Genomic DNA, 19,133 nt, shown 5'->3' with positions numbered 1-19,133 from the left:
AAAGAACTAACCCTGGGACTATCAAATAGTGAGAACTCACACAAAGGAAACCACTTGAATACAAGACTCAGCATCACTCAATCACCAGCAGCATCCTGGGCAGAATGCCTCATCTAAACAATAAACAAAACAAATATACAAATCAAATGATCAGCAGGCAGCATTAACACCTCACTCAGCCTTGCCCATCAGAGGAAAAACAAACAAAAACAACAAAAAATACTCAGCACAAATCTCACCCTATACGAAGCTTAAACAAACCACCAGACCAACCTTAAAAGGGAAGAAATGAAAAGGAAGAAAGAATTCAACCTTGAAGCCTGGGAAAAGGAGACCTCAAACACAATAAGTTTTTTTTTTTAAGTAATAATGAAAAGGCAGAGCATTACTACACAAATGCAGGAACAACTAGAAACACAGAAGTCCATAAATGAAGAGAAAATAGGCAAACTACCTGGAAAATAACTCAGAATGATGATTGTAAAGATGATCAAAAACCTTGAAAACAAAATGGAGAAAATGCAAGAATCAATTAACAAAGAACTAGAAGAATTAAAGAACAAACATACAGAGACAAACAGCACAATTACTGAAATGAAAAATACTGTGGAAGGAATCAATAGCAGAATATCTGAAGTCAAAGAGAGAATCAGTGAGCTGGAAGATAAAATGGTGTAAATAACTGCTGAAGACCAGATTAAAATAAAAAGAATGAAAAGAACTGAGAATAGTATCAGAGACCCTTGGGACAATATCAAACACACAGATATTCAAATTATAGGGGTCCCAGAAGAAGAGAAAAAGAAAGGGTATGAGAAAATTTTTGAAGAGATTATAGTTGAAAATTTCCCCAACGTCGAAAAGGAAATAGTCAATAAAGTCTAAGATGTGCAAAAAATCTCATACAGGATAAACCCAAGGAGAAACTCGACAAGAAACATACTAATCAAACTAACAAAGACTAAACACAAAGAAAATATTAAAAGCAGCAAGGGAAAAGCAACAAGTAACATACAAGGTAATCCCCATACATTTAACAGCTGTTCTTTCAGCAGAAACTCTGCAGGCCAGAAGGGAATGGCAGGATATAGTTAAAGTACTGAAAGGGAAAAATCTACAACCAAGATTACTTTGCCTGGCAAGGATCTCATTCAAAACTGATGGAGAAATAAAAAGCTTTTCAGACAAGCAAAAGTCAAGATAATTCAGTACCACCAAGCCAGCTTTACAACAAATGTTAAATGGACTTATATACTCAAGAAATATAAAACAAGAAAAAAGATCTACAGAATCAACCCCCCTAAATTAAGAAAATGGCAATAGGAACATACATATCAACAATTACTTAAAATGTAAATAGATTAAATGCTCCAAGCAAAGACACAGACCGGCTGAATGGATCCAAAAACAAGACCCATATATATGCAGTCTACAAGAAACCCACTTCAGACCTCAAGACACATATAGACTGAAAGTAAGAGGATGGAAAAATATATTCCAGGCAAATGGGAAGCAAAAGAAAGCTAGAGTAGCAATCCTCACATCAGACAAAAAAGACGTTAAAATAAAGAAGATTACAAGAGATAAAGAAGGACACTACATAATGATCAAGAGATCAATCCATTAGAAAGACATAACAATTGTAAATATCTATGCACCTAACATAGGAGCACCTCAATACATTTACACAAACACTAACAGACATAAAAGGAGAAACTGACAGTAACACAATCATAGTAGGAGACTTTAACACCCCACTCACACCAATGGACAGATCATCAAAACAGAAAATTTAATAAGGAAATACAAGTCTTAAATGATACATTAGATGAGATGGATCTCATTGATATCTTGAGGACATTCCAGCGAAATGCAGAAGAATACACCTTCTTCTCAAGTGCACATGGAACATCCTCCAGGATAGACCACATCTTGGGTCACAAGGCAACCCTCAGTAATTTAAGTTGAAATAATACCAAGAATCTTCTCCAACCACAATGCTATGAGACTAGACATCAATTATAACAAAAACCTGTAAGAAACACATGGAGATTAAACAATGCATTTCTAAACAACCAACAGGTTACTGAAGAAGTCAAAAGATAAATCAAAAAATTTCTAGAAACAAATGACAATGAGAACACAACAACTCAAAACCTATGGGATGCAGCAAAAGCAGTTCTAAGAGGGAAGTTTATTGCAATACAATCTTACCTCAAGAAACAAGAAAAACATCAAATAGACAACCTAATTTTACATCTAAGGCAACTGGAAAAAGAAGAAGAAAAAATTAGTAGAAGGAAAGAACTCATAAAGATATGAGCAGAAATTAATGAAAAAGACATGAAAGAAGCGATATTAAAGATTAATAAAACTAAAAGCTGGTTCTTTGAGAAGATAAAATTGACAAACCTTTATCCAGACTCATCAAGAACAAAAGAGAGAAGAATCAAATCAAAATTAGAAATGAAAAAGTAAAAGTTACAACAGACAATGCAGAAATATAAAGAATTATAAGAGATTAATCTGAACAACTATATGGCAATCAAATAGATGACCTGGATGAAATGGACAGATTCTTAGAAAAGTTCAATCTTCCAAGACTAAGTCAGGAATAAATAGAAATGATGAACAACCTGATTACAAGCACTGAGATGCTTTCACAGAATTCTATCAAACATTTAGAGAAGAGTTAATGTCTATCCTTCAAAACCCTTTCAAAAAATTGCAGAGGAACACTTCCAAACTCATTCCATGAGGCCACCATCACCCTGATACCAAAACCAAAGACAACACAAAAAAGAAAACTACAGCAGGTCAATATAACTGATGAACATAGATGCAAAAATCCTCAACAAAATTTTAGCAAACAGAATTCAGCAACACATCAAAAAATTCATACTGCATGATCAAACTGCATTTATTCTAGGAACGCAAGGATTCTTCAATATATGCAAATTAATCAATGTGACACACCATGTTAACAAATTGAAAGAGGAAAAATCATATGACAATCTCAACAGATGCAGAAAAATCCTTTGACAAAATTCAGCATCCATTTATGATTAAAACTCTTCCAAAAAATGGGCACAGAAGAAACCTACCTCAACATAGAAAAGGCCATATATGATAAGCCTAAAGCAAACATTATTCTCAATGGTGAAAAACTGAAAGAATCCCCCCGAAGATCAGGAACAATACAAGGGTATCCACTTTCACCACTATTATTCAACATAGTTATGGGAGTCCTAGCTATAGCAATCAGAGAAGAAAAGTAAATAAAAGGAATACAGATCAGAAAAGAAAAGTAAAGCTCTCACTGTTTGCAGATGACATGATGTTCTACATAGAAAACCCTAAAGACACCACCAGAAAATTACTAGAGATAATCAGTGAATTTAGCAAAGTTTCAGGATACAGACAATCACTTGCAGAGAATCAATACAGAGAAATCACTTGCTTTTCTATATACCAAAAATGGAAAATCAGAAAGAGAAATTAAGGAATCAATCCCATTCACCATTGCAACGAAAGAATTAAATCTGTAGGAATAAACTTCCCTAAAAAGACAAAAGAAAACAGATGGAGGGATATTCCATGTTCCTGGGTAGGAAGAATCAATATTCTGAAAATGAGTCTACTACCAAATGCAATCTGCAGATTCAATGTGATCCCTATCAAATTACCAATGACATTTTTGACAGAACTAAAACAAACAAAAAAAAAATCACTATTCATAAGGAAACACAGAAGACCCTAAATAGGCAAAGCAGTCTTGAGAAAGAAGAATGGAGCTGAGGGAATCAACCTTCATGACTTCAGATTATATTACAAAGCTACAGTCATCAAGACAGTATGGTACCGGCACAAACACAGAATTATAAACCAATGGAACAAAATAGAAAGTCCAGAAATAAACCCATGCACCTATGGGTAACTTATTTTTTACAAAGGAGACAAGAGTATACAATGGGGCAAAGACAGCCTCTTCAAAAAATAGTGCTGGGAAAACTTGATAGCTACATGTAAAAGAATGAAATTAGAACACTTCTAACACCATACACAAAGATAAACTCAAAATAAAGACCTAAATGTAAGACCAGAAACTATAAAACTCCTAGAGGAAAACATAGACAGAACACTCGATGACATAAATCAAAGCAAGACCTCTATTACCTGCCTCCTAGAGTAACGGAAATAAAAACAAAAGTAAACAAGTGGGACCTGATTAAACTTAAAAGTTTCTGCACAAAGAAGGAAACTATAAGCCAGGTGAAAAAGTAAACGCTTAGAATGGATGAAAATAATAGCAAATGAAACAAATGACAAAGGATTAATTTTAAAAATATACAAGCAACTCATACAATTCAATGCCAGAGAAACAAACAACCCAATCAAAAAGCGGGGAAAAGACCTAAACAGACATTTCTCCAAAGAAGACATATATATAGCTAACAAACACATGAAAAGATGCTCAACATCACTCATTATTAGAGAAATGCAAATCAAAACTACAATGAGATATCTCACACCAGTCAGAATGGCCATCATCAAAAATTCTACATACAATAAATGCTGGAGAGGGTGTGGAGAAAAGGAAACACTCTTGCACTGTTGGTTAATGTAAATTGATACAGCTACTTTGGAAGACAGTATGGAGATTCATTAAAAGACCAGAAATAAAATCACTATATGACCCAGCAATCCCACTCCTAGGCATATAAGCTAAGGAAACCAAAATTGAAAAAGACACATGTATCCCATTGTTCATAGCAGCACTATTTACAATAGCTAGAACATGGAAGCAACCTAGATATCCAACAACAGATGAATGGATACAGAAGTTGTGATACATATACACAATGGAATATTACTAAGCCATAAAAAGGAATGCATTTAAATCAGTTCCGATGAGGTGGGTGAACCTAGAACCTATTATACAGAGTGAAGTGAGTGAGAAAGAGATAGATAAATATTATATTCTACCACATATATACAGAATCTAGAAGAATGGTACTAAAGAACTTATTTACAGGGCAGCAGTGGAGTGACAGCCATGGAGAATAGACTTATGGACATGGGAAGAGGGGAGGATAGGGTGAGATGTATGGAAAGAGTAACATGGAAACTTACATTCAGTTCGGTTCAGTTCAGTTCAGTCACTCAGTCATGTCCAACTTTTTACAACCCCATGAATCACAGCACGCCAGGCCACCCTGTCCATCAAATACCCGGAGTTTACTCAAATTCATGTCCATCAAATCAGTGATTCCAGCGAGCCATCTGATGCTCTGTCATCCCCTTCTCCTCCTGCCCCCAATCCCTCCCACCATCAGAGCCTTTTCCAATGGGTCAACTCTTCACATGAGGTGGCCAAAGTACTGGAGTTGCAGCTTCAGCATCAGTCCCTCCAATGAACACCCAGGATTGATCTCCTTTAGAATGGACTGGTTGGACTCCTTGCAGTCCAAGGGACTTTCAAGAGTCTGCTCCAACACCACAGTTCAAAAGCATCGATTCTTCAGCACTCAGCTTTCTTCACAGTCCAACTCTCACATCCATGCATGACCACTGGGGAAACCATAGCCTTGACTAGACGGACCTTAGTCGGCAAAGTAATGTCTCTGCTTTTGATATGCTGTCTAGGTTGGTCATAACTTTCCTTCCAAGGAGAAGGCGTATTTTAATTTCATGGCTGCAATCACCATCTGCAGTGATTTTGGAGCCCAAAAAAATCAAGTCTGACACTGTTTCTACTCTTTCCCCATCTATTTCCCATGAAGTGATGGGACCAGATGCCATGACCTTAGTTTTCTGAATGTTGAGCTTTAAGCCAACTTTTTCACTCTCCTCTTTCACTTTCATCAAGAGGCTTTTTAGTTCCTCTTCACTTTCTGCCATACAGGTGGTGTCATCTGCATACTTACATTATCTTATGTAAAATAGATAGCCAACTGGAATTTGCTGTATGGCTCAGGAAACTCAAAAAGGGTTTCTGTATCAATCTAGAGGGGTGGGTTGGGGAGGGAGATGGGAAAGAGGTTCAAAATGGAAATTATATATGTTTACCTATGGCTGATTCATGTTGAGGTTTGACAGAAAAACAACCAAAATCTGCAAAGCAATTATACTTCAATAAAAAATAAATTAAAAAGAAAACAATGAACTATGGATAGAGGTTCATGACATTGTACAGGAGACAGGAATCAAGACCATCCCCAAGAAAAAGAAATACAAAAAAGCAAAATGGCTGTCTGAGGAGGCCTTACAAATAGCTGTGAAAAGAAGGGAAGTGAAAAGCAAAGGAGAAAAGATATACCCATTTGAATGCAGAGTTCCAAAGAATATCAAGAAGAGATAAGAAAGCCTCCTTCAGTGATCAATGCAAAGAAATAGAGGAAAACAATAGAACGGGAAAGATTAGAGATCTCTTCAAGAAAATTAGAGATACCAAGGGAACATTTCACTCAAAGATGGGCTAAATAAAGGACAGAAATGGTAGGGACCTAATAGAAGCAGAAGATACTAAGAAGAGGTGGCAAGAATACACAAAAGAACTGTACAAAAAAAGATCTTCATGACCAAGATAGTCACGATGGTTTGATCACTCACCTAGAGCCAGACATCCTGGAATGTGAAGTCAAGTGGGCCTTAGGAGGCATCACTACGAACAAAGCTAGTGGAGGTGATGGAATTCCAGTTGAGCTCTTTCAAATCCTGAAAGATGATGCTGTGAAAGTGCTGCACTCCAGATGCCAGCAAATTTGGAAAACTCAGCAGTGGCCACAGGACTGGAAAAGGTCAGTTTTCATTCCAATCCCTAAGAAAGGCAATGCCAAAGAATGCTCAAACTACTGCACAATTGCACTCATCTCACACACTAGTAAAGTAAAGCTTAAAATTCTCCAAGCCAGACTTCAGCAATACGTGAACCGTGAATTTCCAAATGTTCAAGCTGGTTTTAGAAAAGGCAGAGGAACCAGAGATCAAATTGCCAACATCCCCTGGATCATCAAAAAAGCAAGAGAATTCCAGAAAAACATCTATTTCTGCTTTATTGACTATGCCAAAGCCTCTGACTGTGTGGATCACCATAAACTGTGGAAAATCCTGAAAGAGATATAAATACCAGACCACCTGACCTGCCTCTTGAGAAACCTATATGCAGGTCAGGAAGCAAGTTAGAATTGGACATGGAACAATAGACTGGTTCCAAATAGGAAAAGGAGTACATCAAGGCTATTTATTGTCACCCTGCTAATTTAACTTATATGCAGAGTACATCATGAGAAATGCTGGACTGGAGGAAGCACAGGCTGGAATCAAGATTGCCGGGAGAAATATCAATAACCTCAGATGTGCAGATGACACCACCCTTATGGCAGAAAGTGATGAAGAACTATCACTCTTGATAAAAAGTAAAAGAGGAGAGCAAAAAAGTTGGCTTAAAGCTCAACATTCAGAAAACTAAGATCATGGCATCCGGTCCCATCACTTCATGGGAAATAGATGGGGAAACAGTGGAAACAGTAGCTGACTTTATTTTCCTGGGCTCCAAAATCACTGCGGATGGTGATTGCAGCCATGAAACTAAAAGATGCTTGCTCCTTGGAAGGAAAGTTATGACCAACCTAGATAGCATATTAAAAAGCAGAGACATTACTTTTTTTTTAACAAAGGTCTGTCTAGTCAAGGCTATGCTTTTTCCGGTGGTCATGTATGGATGTGAGAGTTGTACTATAATGAAAGCTGAGCATGGAAGAATTGATGCTTTTGAACTGTGGTGTTGGAGAAGACTCTTGAGATTCCCTTGGACTGCAAGGAGATGCAACCAGTTTATCCTAAAGGAGATCAGTCCTGGGTGTTCACCGGTAGAACTTATGTTGAAGCTGAAACTCCAATACTGTGGCCACCTCATGCGAAGAGCTGACTCATTTGAAAAGACCCTGATGCTGGTAATGATCTAGGGCAGGAGGCGAAGTGGACAACAGAGGATGAGATGGTACGATGGCATCACCGACTAAATGGACATGGGTTTGGGTGGACTCCAGGAGTTGGTGATGGACAAGGAGTCCTGGCATGCCACAGTTCATGGGGTCACAAAGAGTTGGACACGACTGTGCGACTGAACTGAACTGAACTAATTAAAAGTAAAAAAAAAAATTGTTAAATCCCTATGTTGTACACTTGAAACTAACATTATATTGTATCCCAATTTTAATTCAATAAAAATTAAATATATTAAAAGTCACCAAATTTTTAGTCTCATTTTAAGACTCAATCCTGTATATAGAGTCTTCTGAAAGCATACTATAATATGCTGTAAAATATACAAGATTAATCACAAGGATTGATAAAAACAAAGTCTGATTTAATAACAGAAAGGAATTTCTTTTCTTCCCAGTGAATTTGTCCTTCATTCCTTTCCTTACGCCCTCACCAGGGAAGTAGTTTTACATCTGGCCTAGGTTTCTCCATTTTCAAGGTAGCCAAATTACTAAGTTATAATTGCAAAGACATTAATATTTTCACAATGCTCCAAAGTCCTATTGCTTTCTAAGTACATAAACAATGACATAACCATGGGAAAGTGAATCTTGGAAGAAAAAAAAATAGAAAAACAAGTTTTACTTAATCAACCTTCTGGTGAGGCAAAAATAATAAATATGACATCCCCTTTATTCTATTAGTATGTCATGGCATCTGATAACAGTTTTTATTTCTATTATTGATAATTAAGAATAAAGTAATAATCATAAACTCCAAGGAGCACAGGAACATAAGGTGACTTTAAGGGAGTAAAAAATGTTGCATTTCCTTAGAAACACCAAATGCTATATTTGGTATTAATTAATTCCAACATGAATCAAGAGGAAAAAATATCTGTCTAGCAGTACACAATCTAAAATTGGAACTATCCTGGAATGAACTTTTACTCTATTCACTGAGTCATTGCCCGAGGAATTTCCACTTCAGCTCTCTGTTTTGGCTAATTCCCCACAAACAGATAGGTAACCAGCTTCCTTCTTCCACATCCAGCATAATGTTGTTTCATACTACAGTTATCCTTGCATTGTATCAGGTAAACAAGAAAAGGAAATAGAGCCTGCTAAAGATTAATAATTTTTTGGCTTCATTCCACAGGGAGAATGCCTAGAGCTGAAATGTCTTTGTTTTTTCTACCATTTGTAATTGTTTTTCATCTCGAAAACACAGTGTTGTTTGTCACTAAAGAGTCATGTTTTGCTATGGTGGACTTTGTTCCCCTTTCCAACTGTGTTAAGAAATTTCACTTATCTTAGTACTATTATCTATAGTTTTTGCTTTGAAAATGACATTTATTTTATATGATTTCCAGAAGATCAGTTTTATATATAATTCTACATTCAGGATTCCAGTATAGAATAAATAAAAATAAAGCATAATTTAAAATGTATTTGCCAAAGGATTCTGCTATGATTATTTAAGTACCACTCAAAATTTTGTTTAAATTTTAATTTAGGATAGTTTAATCTAATTGCTGTATCTCAAATTAAAGTTTAGAATCTTACAGTTTTTTGAAGTACCTTTGATAATCTGTGTATTGAATTTTTTATCACAATTTTTACTCCATACTCTAAGAATGACAGCTGCTATTTAAATTTTTATCATTCTAAACTATAACCATTTAGAACTTGACTATATATTATTTTTCATTGCTTGAGTTTTCTTTACTTATATAATAATGTTTGTGAGCATAAGAACAGATTGTCAAATATGTGCTCAAAAATGTTTGTTTGAATGAATTTTTAAATAACCCACCTGCCAATGCAAGAGATGTAAGAGACACAAGTTCAATCCATGGGTTAGGAAGATCCCCTGGAGGACAGCATGGCAACCCACTCTTGTACTCTTGCCTGGAGAATCACATGGATAGAGGAGCCTGGCAGGCTACAGTCCATAGGTTCACAAAGTCAGACACGACTAAAACAACTTAGCATGCATGCAAGCTTTTGTTTTAAACTTTATAGTGTCTCACACAGAGTAAGCACTCAATAATTATCCATTTCTTAAAAAGCTGATAACAGAAAGAGATATTCCTAAGGGATTCACACTTCATTAGTGCTCTTAAAATCACTGTCTTGCTTTGTTTAAAATAGTGAATGGTTTTCTGTAGGCCAAGTGTTTTTTCAGGCCCATAAATGTTACCTTGCTTCTTGGAAGAAAAGCTATAACAAAGATGAAAGTGTTAGTCACTCAGTTGCGTCCAACTCTTTGTGACCCCATGGTCTGTCCATGGAATTCTCCAGGCAAGAATACTGCAGTGGATTGCCATTCCCTTCTCCAGGGGATCCCCTGCAGTATTCTTGCCTGGAGAATTTCGTGGACTATATAGTCCTAGGAGTCGTAAACAGTTGGACATACACCAAAACCTTTGAATGTGTGGATCACAACAAACTGCGGAAAATTCTTCAAGAGATGGGAATACCAGACCACCTGACCCGCCTCCTGAGAAATCTGTATGCAGGTCAGGAAGCAGCAGTTAGAACTGGACATGGAACAACAGACTGGTTCCAAATTGGGAAAGGAGTACATCAAGGCTGTATATTGTCACCCTGTCTATTTAACTTATATGCAGAGTACATCATGTGAAATGCCAGGCTAGATGAAGTGCAAGCTGGAATCAGGATTGCCAGGAGAAATATCAATAACCTCATATATGCAGATGACACCACCCTTATGGCAGAGAGTGAAGAGGAACTAAAGAGCCACTTGATGAAAGGGAAAGAGGAGAGTGAAAAAGATGGCTTAAAACTCAACATTCGAAAAACTAAGATCATGGCATTCAGTACCATCATTTCATGGCAAATAGATGGAGGAAACAATGGAAACAATGACAGACTTTATTTTCTTGGGCTCCAAAATCACTGCAGATGGTGACTGCAGCCATAAAATTAAGAGGCTTGCTCCTTGGAAGAAAAGCTATGACTAACCTAGACAGCATATTAAAAAGCAGCGACATTACTTTGCCAACAAAGGTCCATCTACTCAAAGCTATGGTTTTTCCAGTAGTCATGTATGGACGTGAGTGTCGGAATATGAAGCAAGCTGAGTGCCTAAGAACTGATGCTTTTGAACCGTGGTGTTGGCGAAGACTTTTGAGAGTCCCTTGGACTGCAAGGAGATCAAGCCAGTCAATTGAAAAGGAAATCAGCCCTGAATGTTCATTGGAAGGACTGATGCTGAAGCTCAAGCTCCAGTAATTTGCCCATCTGATGTGGAGACCTGACTCCTTAGAAAAGACCCTGATGCTGGGAAAGACTGAAGGAAGGAGGAGAAGGGGACAACAGAGGATGAGATAGTTGAATGGCATCACCAACTCGATGGACATGAGTTTGAGCAAGCTCCAGGACTTGGTGGTGGACAGGGAAACCTGGCATACTGCAGTACACAGAGTCACAAAGAGTCGGACATGACTGAGTGACTGAACTGAACTGACTGAAATGTTAGCAGAAAAGAAGAATGAAATGAAGTGTTCTGTTGATGACAGGACATCAGATGGCAAAATTCACCATCAAACAAAATATAATTGCTATGTAATTATTTATGCTACTTTTTTGTTCTCTCACTTTTTCTTTGGACTCCATTCCATCTGAGTTATCACCATTAGTGGTAAGGGTAACCAAAAAAAAAAAAAAATGTGAAGATATGCCAGGATATATAAGTAAGAGAGGATGTGATCCCTGTGACTTAGTTCCTACACCACATTGTTAGTCACAGAGGGAATCATGAATAAGGAGCCCTGAGGATCACATGGAAGTTAGTTTTGGACATTTCTGGTCCTATCTCTTCTAATATGAGAAAAATATAGGTAAAATTCAATCTAGCAGAGTTTATATTGAGGAACTATTGAAAGTAATGACTACACAGCACCTCTCAATTCTGGAGAAGTGATTTATTATATTACTAAGTACTACATAAAACATCTGTTGAATATCCATTGTAGGGAAGAGAATTGTAAGAAAAAATTGTCAGACAAGGTAACATAGCACATTTTGATGCAGAGTATTGTGGGAGGGTGTTATATGAAGTTGAAGATGACTGCAGATATTAATACTCAAAGGCAAACCAATGTACAGACATTGAATATAAATCTGAGACTATATGAAGGAGCCAAGAGATATGAAATAGCCCCTGTATAATAGTGTGTATAACTCACAATATGTATAGTTCATTCAGGGTTTAACTGATTCTTCACTTCTCAATGAATTAAACATGCCCTAAATTAATTTTCTTTCAGTATATATTTCTGAAAACAGTCAATACCCAACGTTTTGTTTATGTTAATGAAATGTAAGTTTTAGTTTTCAAAAAAAATCCTTAAAGCATCATTTCTGATCTTCTGTTCTCTCCTAGATGTCTCATATATTCAGTGAGCCACCAAGTAATATGTCTCTCCAATTTAGAAACATCTCCAATCTGTCCTTTTCTGCCACAACCCCAATCCAAGCCTTCATCACAGAATCCTGAAATTATTACAGTAACGTACTAAATGATTTTCCTATTTCCCCTAACCAAATTCACATTGTACATGTCTACTATATTAAACTTTCTATATATTCATCATTTAACTTCTCTTCTTAAATATTAATATTTTCACTGACTCTTAAACATATCCAGAATAAGTCCTATCCAGTGTGACTCGTTTCCATAGTTCTTCAGAGATTGGTTCCATATTTGCAGTCTAATCCTAAGACCTACCACTTATCAAACATGCATCCTGCATTTGAGCTAGTTGTCTTTCCAAGTGTTTTGTGGCCAATCGCATTTCAAATTCTTTTCTTGTGCTTTTTTTTCCTGACTGGAATTTATCTATTTTCTTATCTATGTAATTAAATCTAACCATACATTAAAGCATAGCTATTGCTCCTCCTTTCCTCCAAGCCATTAATTTAATGTCTGAAAACACACTTGCTGATATTGGTTTGATGTGAAATATTTAATGTAAATTTGCATTTCCTCTCCAAAATTAAGAAGTAGCTCACATTTTATTCCTCTTATCTGAATCTCTAGTACTTTTCTATCTTGTATTTTGTATATAGGCAATAAATTAGCATGAAATATACAATAAGCTTATAATGTTACCAAATCAACTTAGATTTGAAAAATATAAAAAATTCATTTGTAATAAGTGTTTTGCTTTTAATATATAGTTGTGTTCTGCCAAAGTGCTTGATAACCTGTTTTCTAAATATTCATAACATATTTCACTTTCTAAAAAATTATTAAGCAAATCTTTAGTTCAGAACCATGAATTACATAAATTTCAGCTCAGTCTTATATTTCAGTCATCACTGTTATCAATAGTTTGAGTTAGCTGCAACCAAATTAGGTTTTATTACCAAATCATCAAGTGGATCTGTTTGATATCAGTAATTACAAAGGGATTATGGATATTCACAAACAGGGAATTAATCAATGCTTTATCTGGAATCAAGGAATAGTCATAAATACCCTTCTATTTTTCCTGGATAGGAATATGAAGTATTTGATCCAGAGAAAAATGACCCTTATATTCTATCAAGTTTCACTTCTATTACTCAAGCCTTTCAATTATGTAATATTATAGTGAGATCAAGGTAAAAATGTCAAGATAAAAGTATTTCAACTCATGGTGATCACCCTGCCAGGATTTCAATTGACAAAATTTTAATAAATCAAAGACTGAAAAAGCACAAAAAACAAATGAGATAATATTAAATCATACCCCACTGTTTTCTTCTGAATGGCAAATTTATGCCAACACTAACAAAAATATAACCATTATGCTTGTAGTGGTACTTCTGACTATAGTTTCATGCTATTTTCACCGTCAGTTTGGAAAAAAGGTATTGATTGAGAAATCTTTTCAACAAATTGACTGAAAGAAACCATGTAGGCCCATAAATACAAGATTTTTATCTTCAAGAAAAATAGAGCCTGTCCTTTGACAATGCAACAGAATATAACAAAAGCATATTTTAAGATCATTTTTAATGAGGGATAAAAGAAACAAAATGACAGGATTTTAAAATATCTTTATGGTTATATATATTAACAGATGCTTAAGACCTTCCTCTTGGACTTAAGTGATGACAACACATTTCTAAAATGGGCTTAAATTTTTTGAAAGTGCTGAGGGAGAACTGTTAAACGGTTAAAAACAATTACACTCTGACCATTTCTTTGGATTACAAATTGATGTATACTTTTTGCTTTTTCACGGAATGAGTACAACCAATTTAAAAATTAGACAGCACAGATGCATTTCAAGATGGCAAATTATAAAGTGCACTGCCAAAGTGCTACAATAATTGTTATCGACAAACATACATACAAACAGTACTGGATTAGAATGCTTCAGAGCAATAGTGTTTGCTAGCAGAATTACATAGTAAAAAATTAGAAAAATAAAAAACTACATGTCTCACTAAAACCTTACATAAAATATGCCCATTATTATTTGATTCATATACAAACACTCTGACCTCTAATTCCAGAAAATAATTTCTTAATTCAGACTTGCAGTAAATACTGGGACTGAAAAATGGGCCATGTCCTGAATGGTTAAGAGATGGTGACCATGAAAAAAACTTACCTAATTCAAAAAAACAGAGATCATGGCAAGGAATGTAATGCACATATGAGAGAATAGAGAGGGAGTAGAGCTGGCAGAAGATAACAGACATCAATTACGATGGAACAGAACAAGTGGTTATAAACAAAAGTTACCATGAAACTCTGAAGAGTAGAATGAAAGTTGATGTGCATACATACATACACACACATGCACACACACACACACAAACACAGACATGAGTTAAGTAAATATTAATATGACTTATAGTTGCAACTTTACCACAATTATCTCAAAATATTGTGAGAATCAAATATAACAGTTGTGAAAGTGCTACATAAACTATAAAATTCTATGTTCAGATAAGACAGATAATATTTACTCAAAATGCAAAGTAAATCTCTCATTCCAACTCTGGAAGAAGGCAAACAATGAACTCTCTGGAGCACAGAGGGAAGAAAATCTTACTCTGGTCCATTTCCAGATTTTCTTGGCACCACAGGCTTTCCCATCACTCTACAAGACAGCTTTGAAGGCAGAGCAAAGACACTGTCCTGGTCTAATGAACAGGTTGGCAAAGTCACAGAACTGTGTGGTAAAAATTCCTTAATCTGTAGGAGACAGAGATTCCCTTTTCTGTTTGTTAACCTGCATCAAGCATTATTGCCTGCACAAGCATGATGTTAAATTATGCAAATTGTTTCTCTTTGAAGAAGGGAATGAGAGGGCAGAAAAGGTCATAATATTTCACTAAAGCATGCCAAAGTACAAGACATTTTCCCTCCAAACCTAACTAATAGAATAGAAAAGGAAGACTACAATGCATCAGGTATGTGTAAATTACAATGAAGTCATGACACCTAGGGAAATAGGGTTAGTAAGAGAAAATGACTTATTTAAGGCCACTTTTTCAACACCACAAAGTCAATATTTCTGACTCTGAGTCATATCAAACACTTGGCACTTTCGCCAACACAGCCTTCCATCAAAAAAAAAAAAAAAGAAAAAAAAAAGAGGCTAGAAAGATAAAAATGTAAAAAGAGCTAACCGAGACTTTCAGCTTTCTTTTTTAAGCACTACCACTAGATTTTACAGATTTTGGCACTGCAAAAAGTTTCCACTACAATTTTAAAGTTAAACACCAGTTCTATGTATTCAGGTCATTAACTCTCAGTGCACTTTTCCTTACATTAGCAGCGTATGCAATTGTTAATCATTGTAAAAGGTCCTACAATTTTCAAGAAAGAGCACAAACTCAAGAAAATAGAGCTAAAATGACCACATGAACAATCTATTCAAACCACCTCATCTTATAAATAAGGAAATTAAGGCTCAGATAGGATAAGTGACTTGTTCAAGGTCACACAACCCGCAAGTTCCAGACTCAAGATCAGGATTTAAATCTCCAAACTTGCAGCCCAGGGCTCTGTTTTCCTTCAGACCTACAAGAAATGACTGTATTTAAGCATTCAGTCCAGAATATTCCCAAAACTGAGTGTCATCAATAAAAGTAAGCCATGTGGCAGGAATGAACAGAATTTAGTTCATACCAAAAATGAGCTGCCAGTCACTGTGATAAGATCTGTTTCTTTCTGAGACCCATGGTTTCCTGCTGGGTTGGAGAATCCAAACTGGGTTTCTTCCTCCTGTGCAAAGAAGTCAGAGTCAGGATGTACATTCCATTCCGTTTTGGTTGGTGGCAGTAGTTCTGAGACACTGTTTTCACAAAGGGTGCTTGAAGGAGTCAGAGCATCTGTGTCTACTGTTAGCTTACTGCTAGGGATCAAAGCCTGGGGCTCTTGACTCGAGTTTTTGACAGCCAAAGAGCTCAGAGATGCCAACGGCCCCGCACTTAGACTTGAGACATCATCCATATCTAAGGGACCCTGCTGAAAACCTGCTGCTGTCGTTCCAAAGAAGAGTGAGGTATCCAAACTTTGAGGAAGGTCACTGGTGGCCATCAAGGCCTGAGGGTCCACTGCCTGCCCTAAGGAATTATTATTATTAGCAGGGAGGTTTCCTGCCAGAGTGGAGTTCACAGAAGCCACATCAATAGTCAAGATGCCAGAGTTCACCAATGCCGTGTCCAGTACTGCAGCAGAACTATTACCAGGCACATCAGACAAGAGAGACACAAGCTCAGCATCACTGAGGTCACTCTGCCCCTGGCTGGTAAGTTCACTGCTGGGTGTAAGAGAATTTGCAGCTTCCAGCTGAGCTAAGAGATCCTGGCGCAGGTTGTGCCTTTTGGCCATGTGGGTCTTCATGCTGTGCTTGGATGTGAAGAGTTTATTACAAGTGGCGACTGGGCATCGGCTTTTCCAAGCGTCCACATCCTGCAAGTGTTTCTTGGAGTGAATGTAGAGACTACTGCGAGCAGAGAACCTGGCACAGCAACCTTCCACTGGGCACACAAAAGGCTTCGTGCCCAGGTGGGTTATGCTGTGGCCTTTCAGATGTTCAGCCCTTGTGAAAGATTTCCCACACCCTTCCACCGGGCACATGAACCTCCGGTCGTCGTCGTGCTTCCGTTTGTGCCTTAGGAGTTTGGACATGCTAGTGAAGTTCCAGCCACAGCCCTCAAAGTCACAAAGGAATGGTCTCTCACCAGTGTGGCTCCGAAGGTGAATTTTCAGCCTACAAGCCTTGTCATACTGTTTACTGCAGCCAGGAAAGGAACAGGAAAAGAGTTCCTGTTCCCTGAAGTGGGCGCGGTTATGGGAAAACAGGGCACTCACTGTGATAAATGTCTTCTTGCAGCCGGAAAACGCACACTTGTAGGGCCTCTCAGGCTCGAAGTGACTGCGCTGGTGGGCGCTGAGTTTGGCCTGCGTGGGGAAGGTCTCCTCACACACCTCACATTTGAATGAGTTCTCCTGCTCATGGCCCTTCATGTGTGCTTTGAGGTTATACACGGTGGTGAAGCTCTTGCCACAGCCCTCTGCTGGGCAGCCAAAGGGCCTCAGTTTGTCGTGTGACTGCAGATGCCTCTTGAGCTTGTAGGAGGTGGTGAAGGTCCACCCGCAACCACCCAGGGGGCACTTGAAGGGCCGCTGGCCCTGGCTGCTGCTGTGTGTCAGCAGGTGCACCTTCAGCTGGTGCTTCTTGGCGAAGGTTTGTCCGCACTGCACCTCAGGACACAGGTACAGCAACACGCCCTGGCCCGGGCCTGGCGGCCCGCGGGGGCTCTCAACAGCCGCGGGGCCCTCTGCCTCCTCCTTGGGCGCTGGGGCAGGCGCAGGTTCTGCCCGCTCTGCCAGCAGGAGGTCAGGCGGCAGCTCGGGACAGTCTCCAGGCTGCGCGGCGTGAGGGATCCCAGCTTGTGGGGCGATCAGACCCCTGGGCTGCGGGGCAGGGGCGACCCCAGGCGCCCAGGCGGGCGGTGGGGGCGTGGCTAGAGTGAGGACGCCGTTCTCCAAGCTCAACAGTAGGTTTTGGTTGTGAATGGTGACAGTGCCTGCGAAGGCCGTGGCAGGGCCCAGGCCTGGAGCGGGGATCGGGGCCAAGGCCGGGACTGGGGCGGGGATAGCCGAAAGACAGCTGGGGCCCAGCGCAGGGCGGCCCTCGGGGTTCGCGCCGCTTTCGCCCCCCGGGAGCCTTGGGCCCAGCCCGGCCTCCTCCCTCCACACGGGCCCTGTGGCCTGGCCAGCGCCCGCGGTATCTACGTCTCCACCCACCGGGTCCAGCAGCACCAGGAAGAAGTCATCGCCGCCGCTCCCGCCGCCGCTGCCACAGCCGCTAGCGTGATCCGGCCTCAGCGCCAACGGGCTCAGGCCCGGGCCTGGGCACGAAGAAGCCGCGCTGGCCTCCTCACGCCGCCGCCCGGGCCCGCCATCTTGAGGGCCACGGAGCAGCAGCAGGCGGCGCGCCGGGGCCTGACCGGCCCGCAGGTCAGGACCTCCGCGGATCCGGCCGCCGCCCTCGGGGCTGCCAGCCCCGCCGCTTTGTCGTATCCCGCGAGCCGGGAGCAGCCTCGGGATTTCCATCTCTGCGTCGGTGAAGCTCCACTGGAACCAGAGCCGCGGAGGAGGCGCGACCCCGCCCCCTCCCGCCGGCCCGAACACGTTCCTGAAAGAGAAAAAAAAAAAATGTGCACTGCGCAGAAACTGGCCCTATCAGATATTAAAACGTGTTTAACGCCACCGTGATTTAAATATTCTTGTACAGGGTCTCTAGAACAGAATAAAACGCCCAGGGGCAGAGCCTTGTATACATAAATAAGTTCCTCTGTTAATATTAGTAGGAAATCAAGGAGGTTTTCAGAGATACAAGGGAAATGGCAGTTCACTTCAGTGAAAAATGCTGAAATGAATACCTTATGTATCTATCTACTAAATGGCAACATAAACCAGAACCTCACGGTATGTACCAAAATAAACACATACACCTCAGTCCCTCCCAGTGCTAAGCATGGCAGTTAGCACTTACCATGTGTTAAACACTGTGTATTGGATGGCTGGATTGATAGGTGACAGAAAATTCCTGAGAGAATACACTATGGAAGAGGATGTCTTCTAAAAATTTTTCCTGGAGACTT

At 39.1% G+C, this 19,133-nt stretch overlaps 1 protein-coding gene across 1 annotated transcript; it reads right to left on the bottom strand.

Annotated features, from left to right (window-relative positions):
• Nucleotides 1-14,037: 14,037 nt before the first annotated feature.
• LOC138930985 (zinc finger X-linked protein ZXDB-like) lies at nucleotides 14,038-18,659 on the bottom strand. The gene has a single exon (XM_070291537.1). It carries the CDS (start codon nucleotides 18,580-18,582, stop codon nucleotides 16,141-16,143), a length of 2,442 nt encoding a protein of 813 aa, XP_070147638.1. The 5' UTR covers nucleotides 18,583-18,659; the 3' UTR covers nucleotides 14,038-16,140.
• Between the last annotated feature and the right edge of the window lie 474 nt (nucleotides 18,660-19,133).

The sequence above is a fragment of the Ovis canadensis genome, chromosome X (assembly GCF_042477335.2).
Source record: "Ovis canadensis isolate MfBH-ARS-UI-01 breed Bighorn chromosome X, ARS-UI_OviCan_v2, whole genome shotgun sequence".
Taxonomy (NCBI): Eukaryota; Metazoa; Chordata; class Mammalia; order Artiodactyla; family Bovidae; genus Ovis; species Ovis canadensis.
This window is presented reverse-complemented; position numbering and strand designations above follow the sequence as displayed.

Bases quoted from the DNA above. Each gene is read 5' to 3' on its own strand.
- LOC138930985 (XM_070291537.1), bottom strand. From the start codon at position 18,582: ATGGAAATCCCGAGGCTGCTCCCGGCTCGCGGGATACGACAAAGCGGC.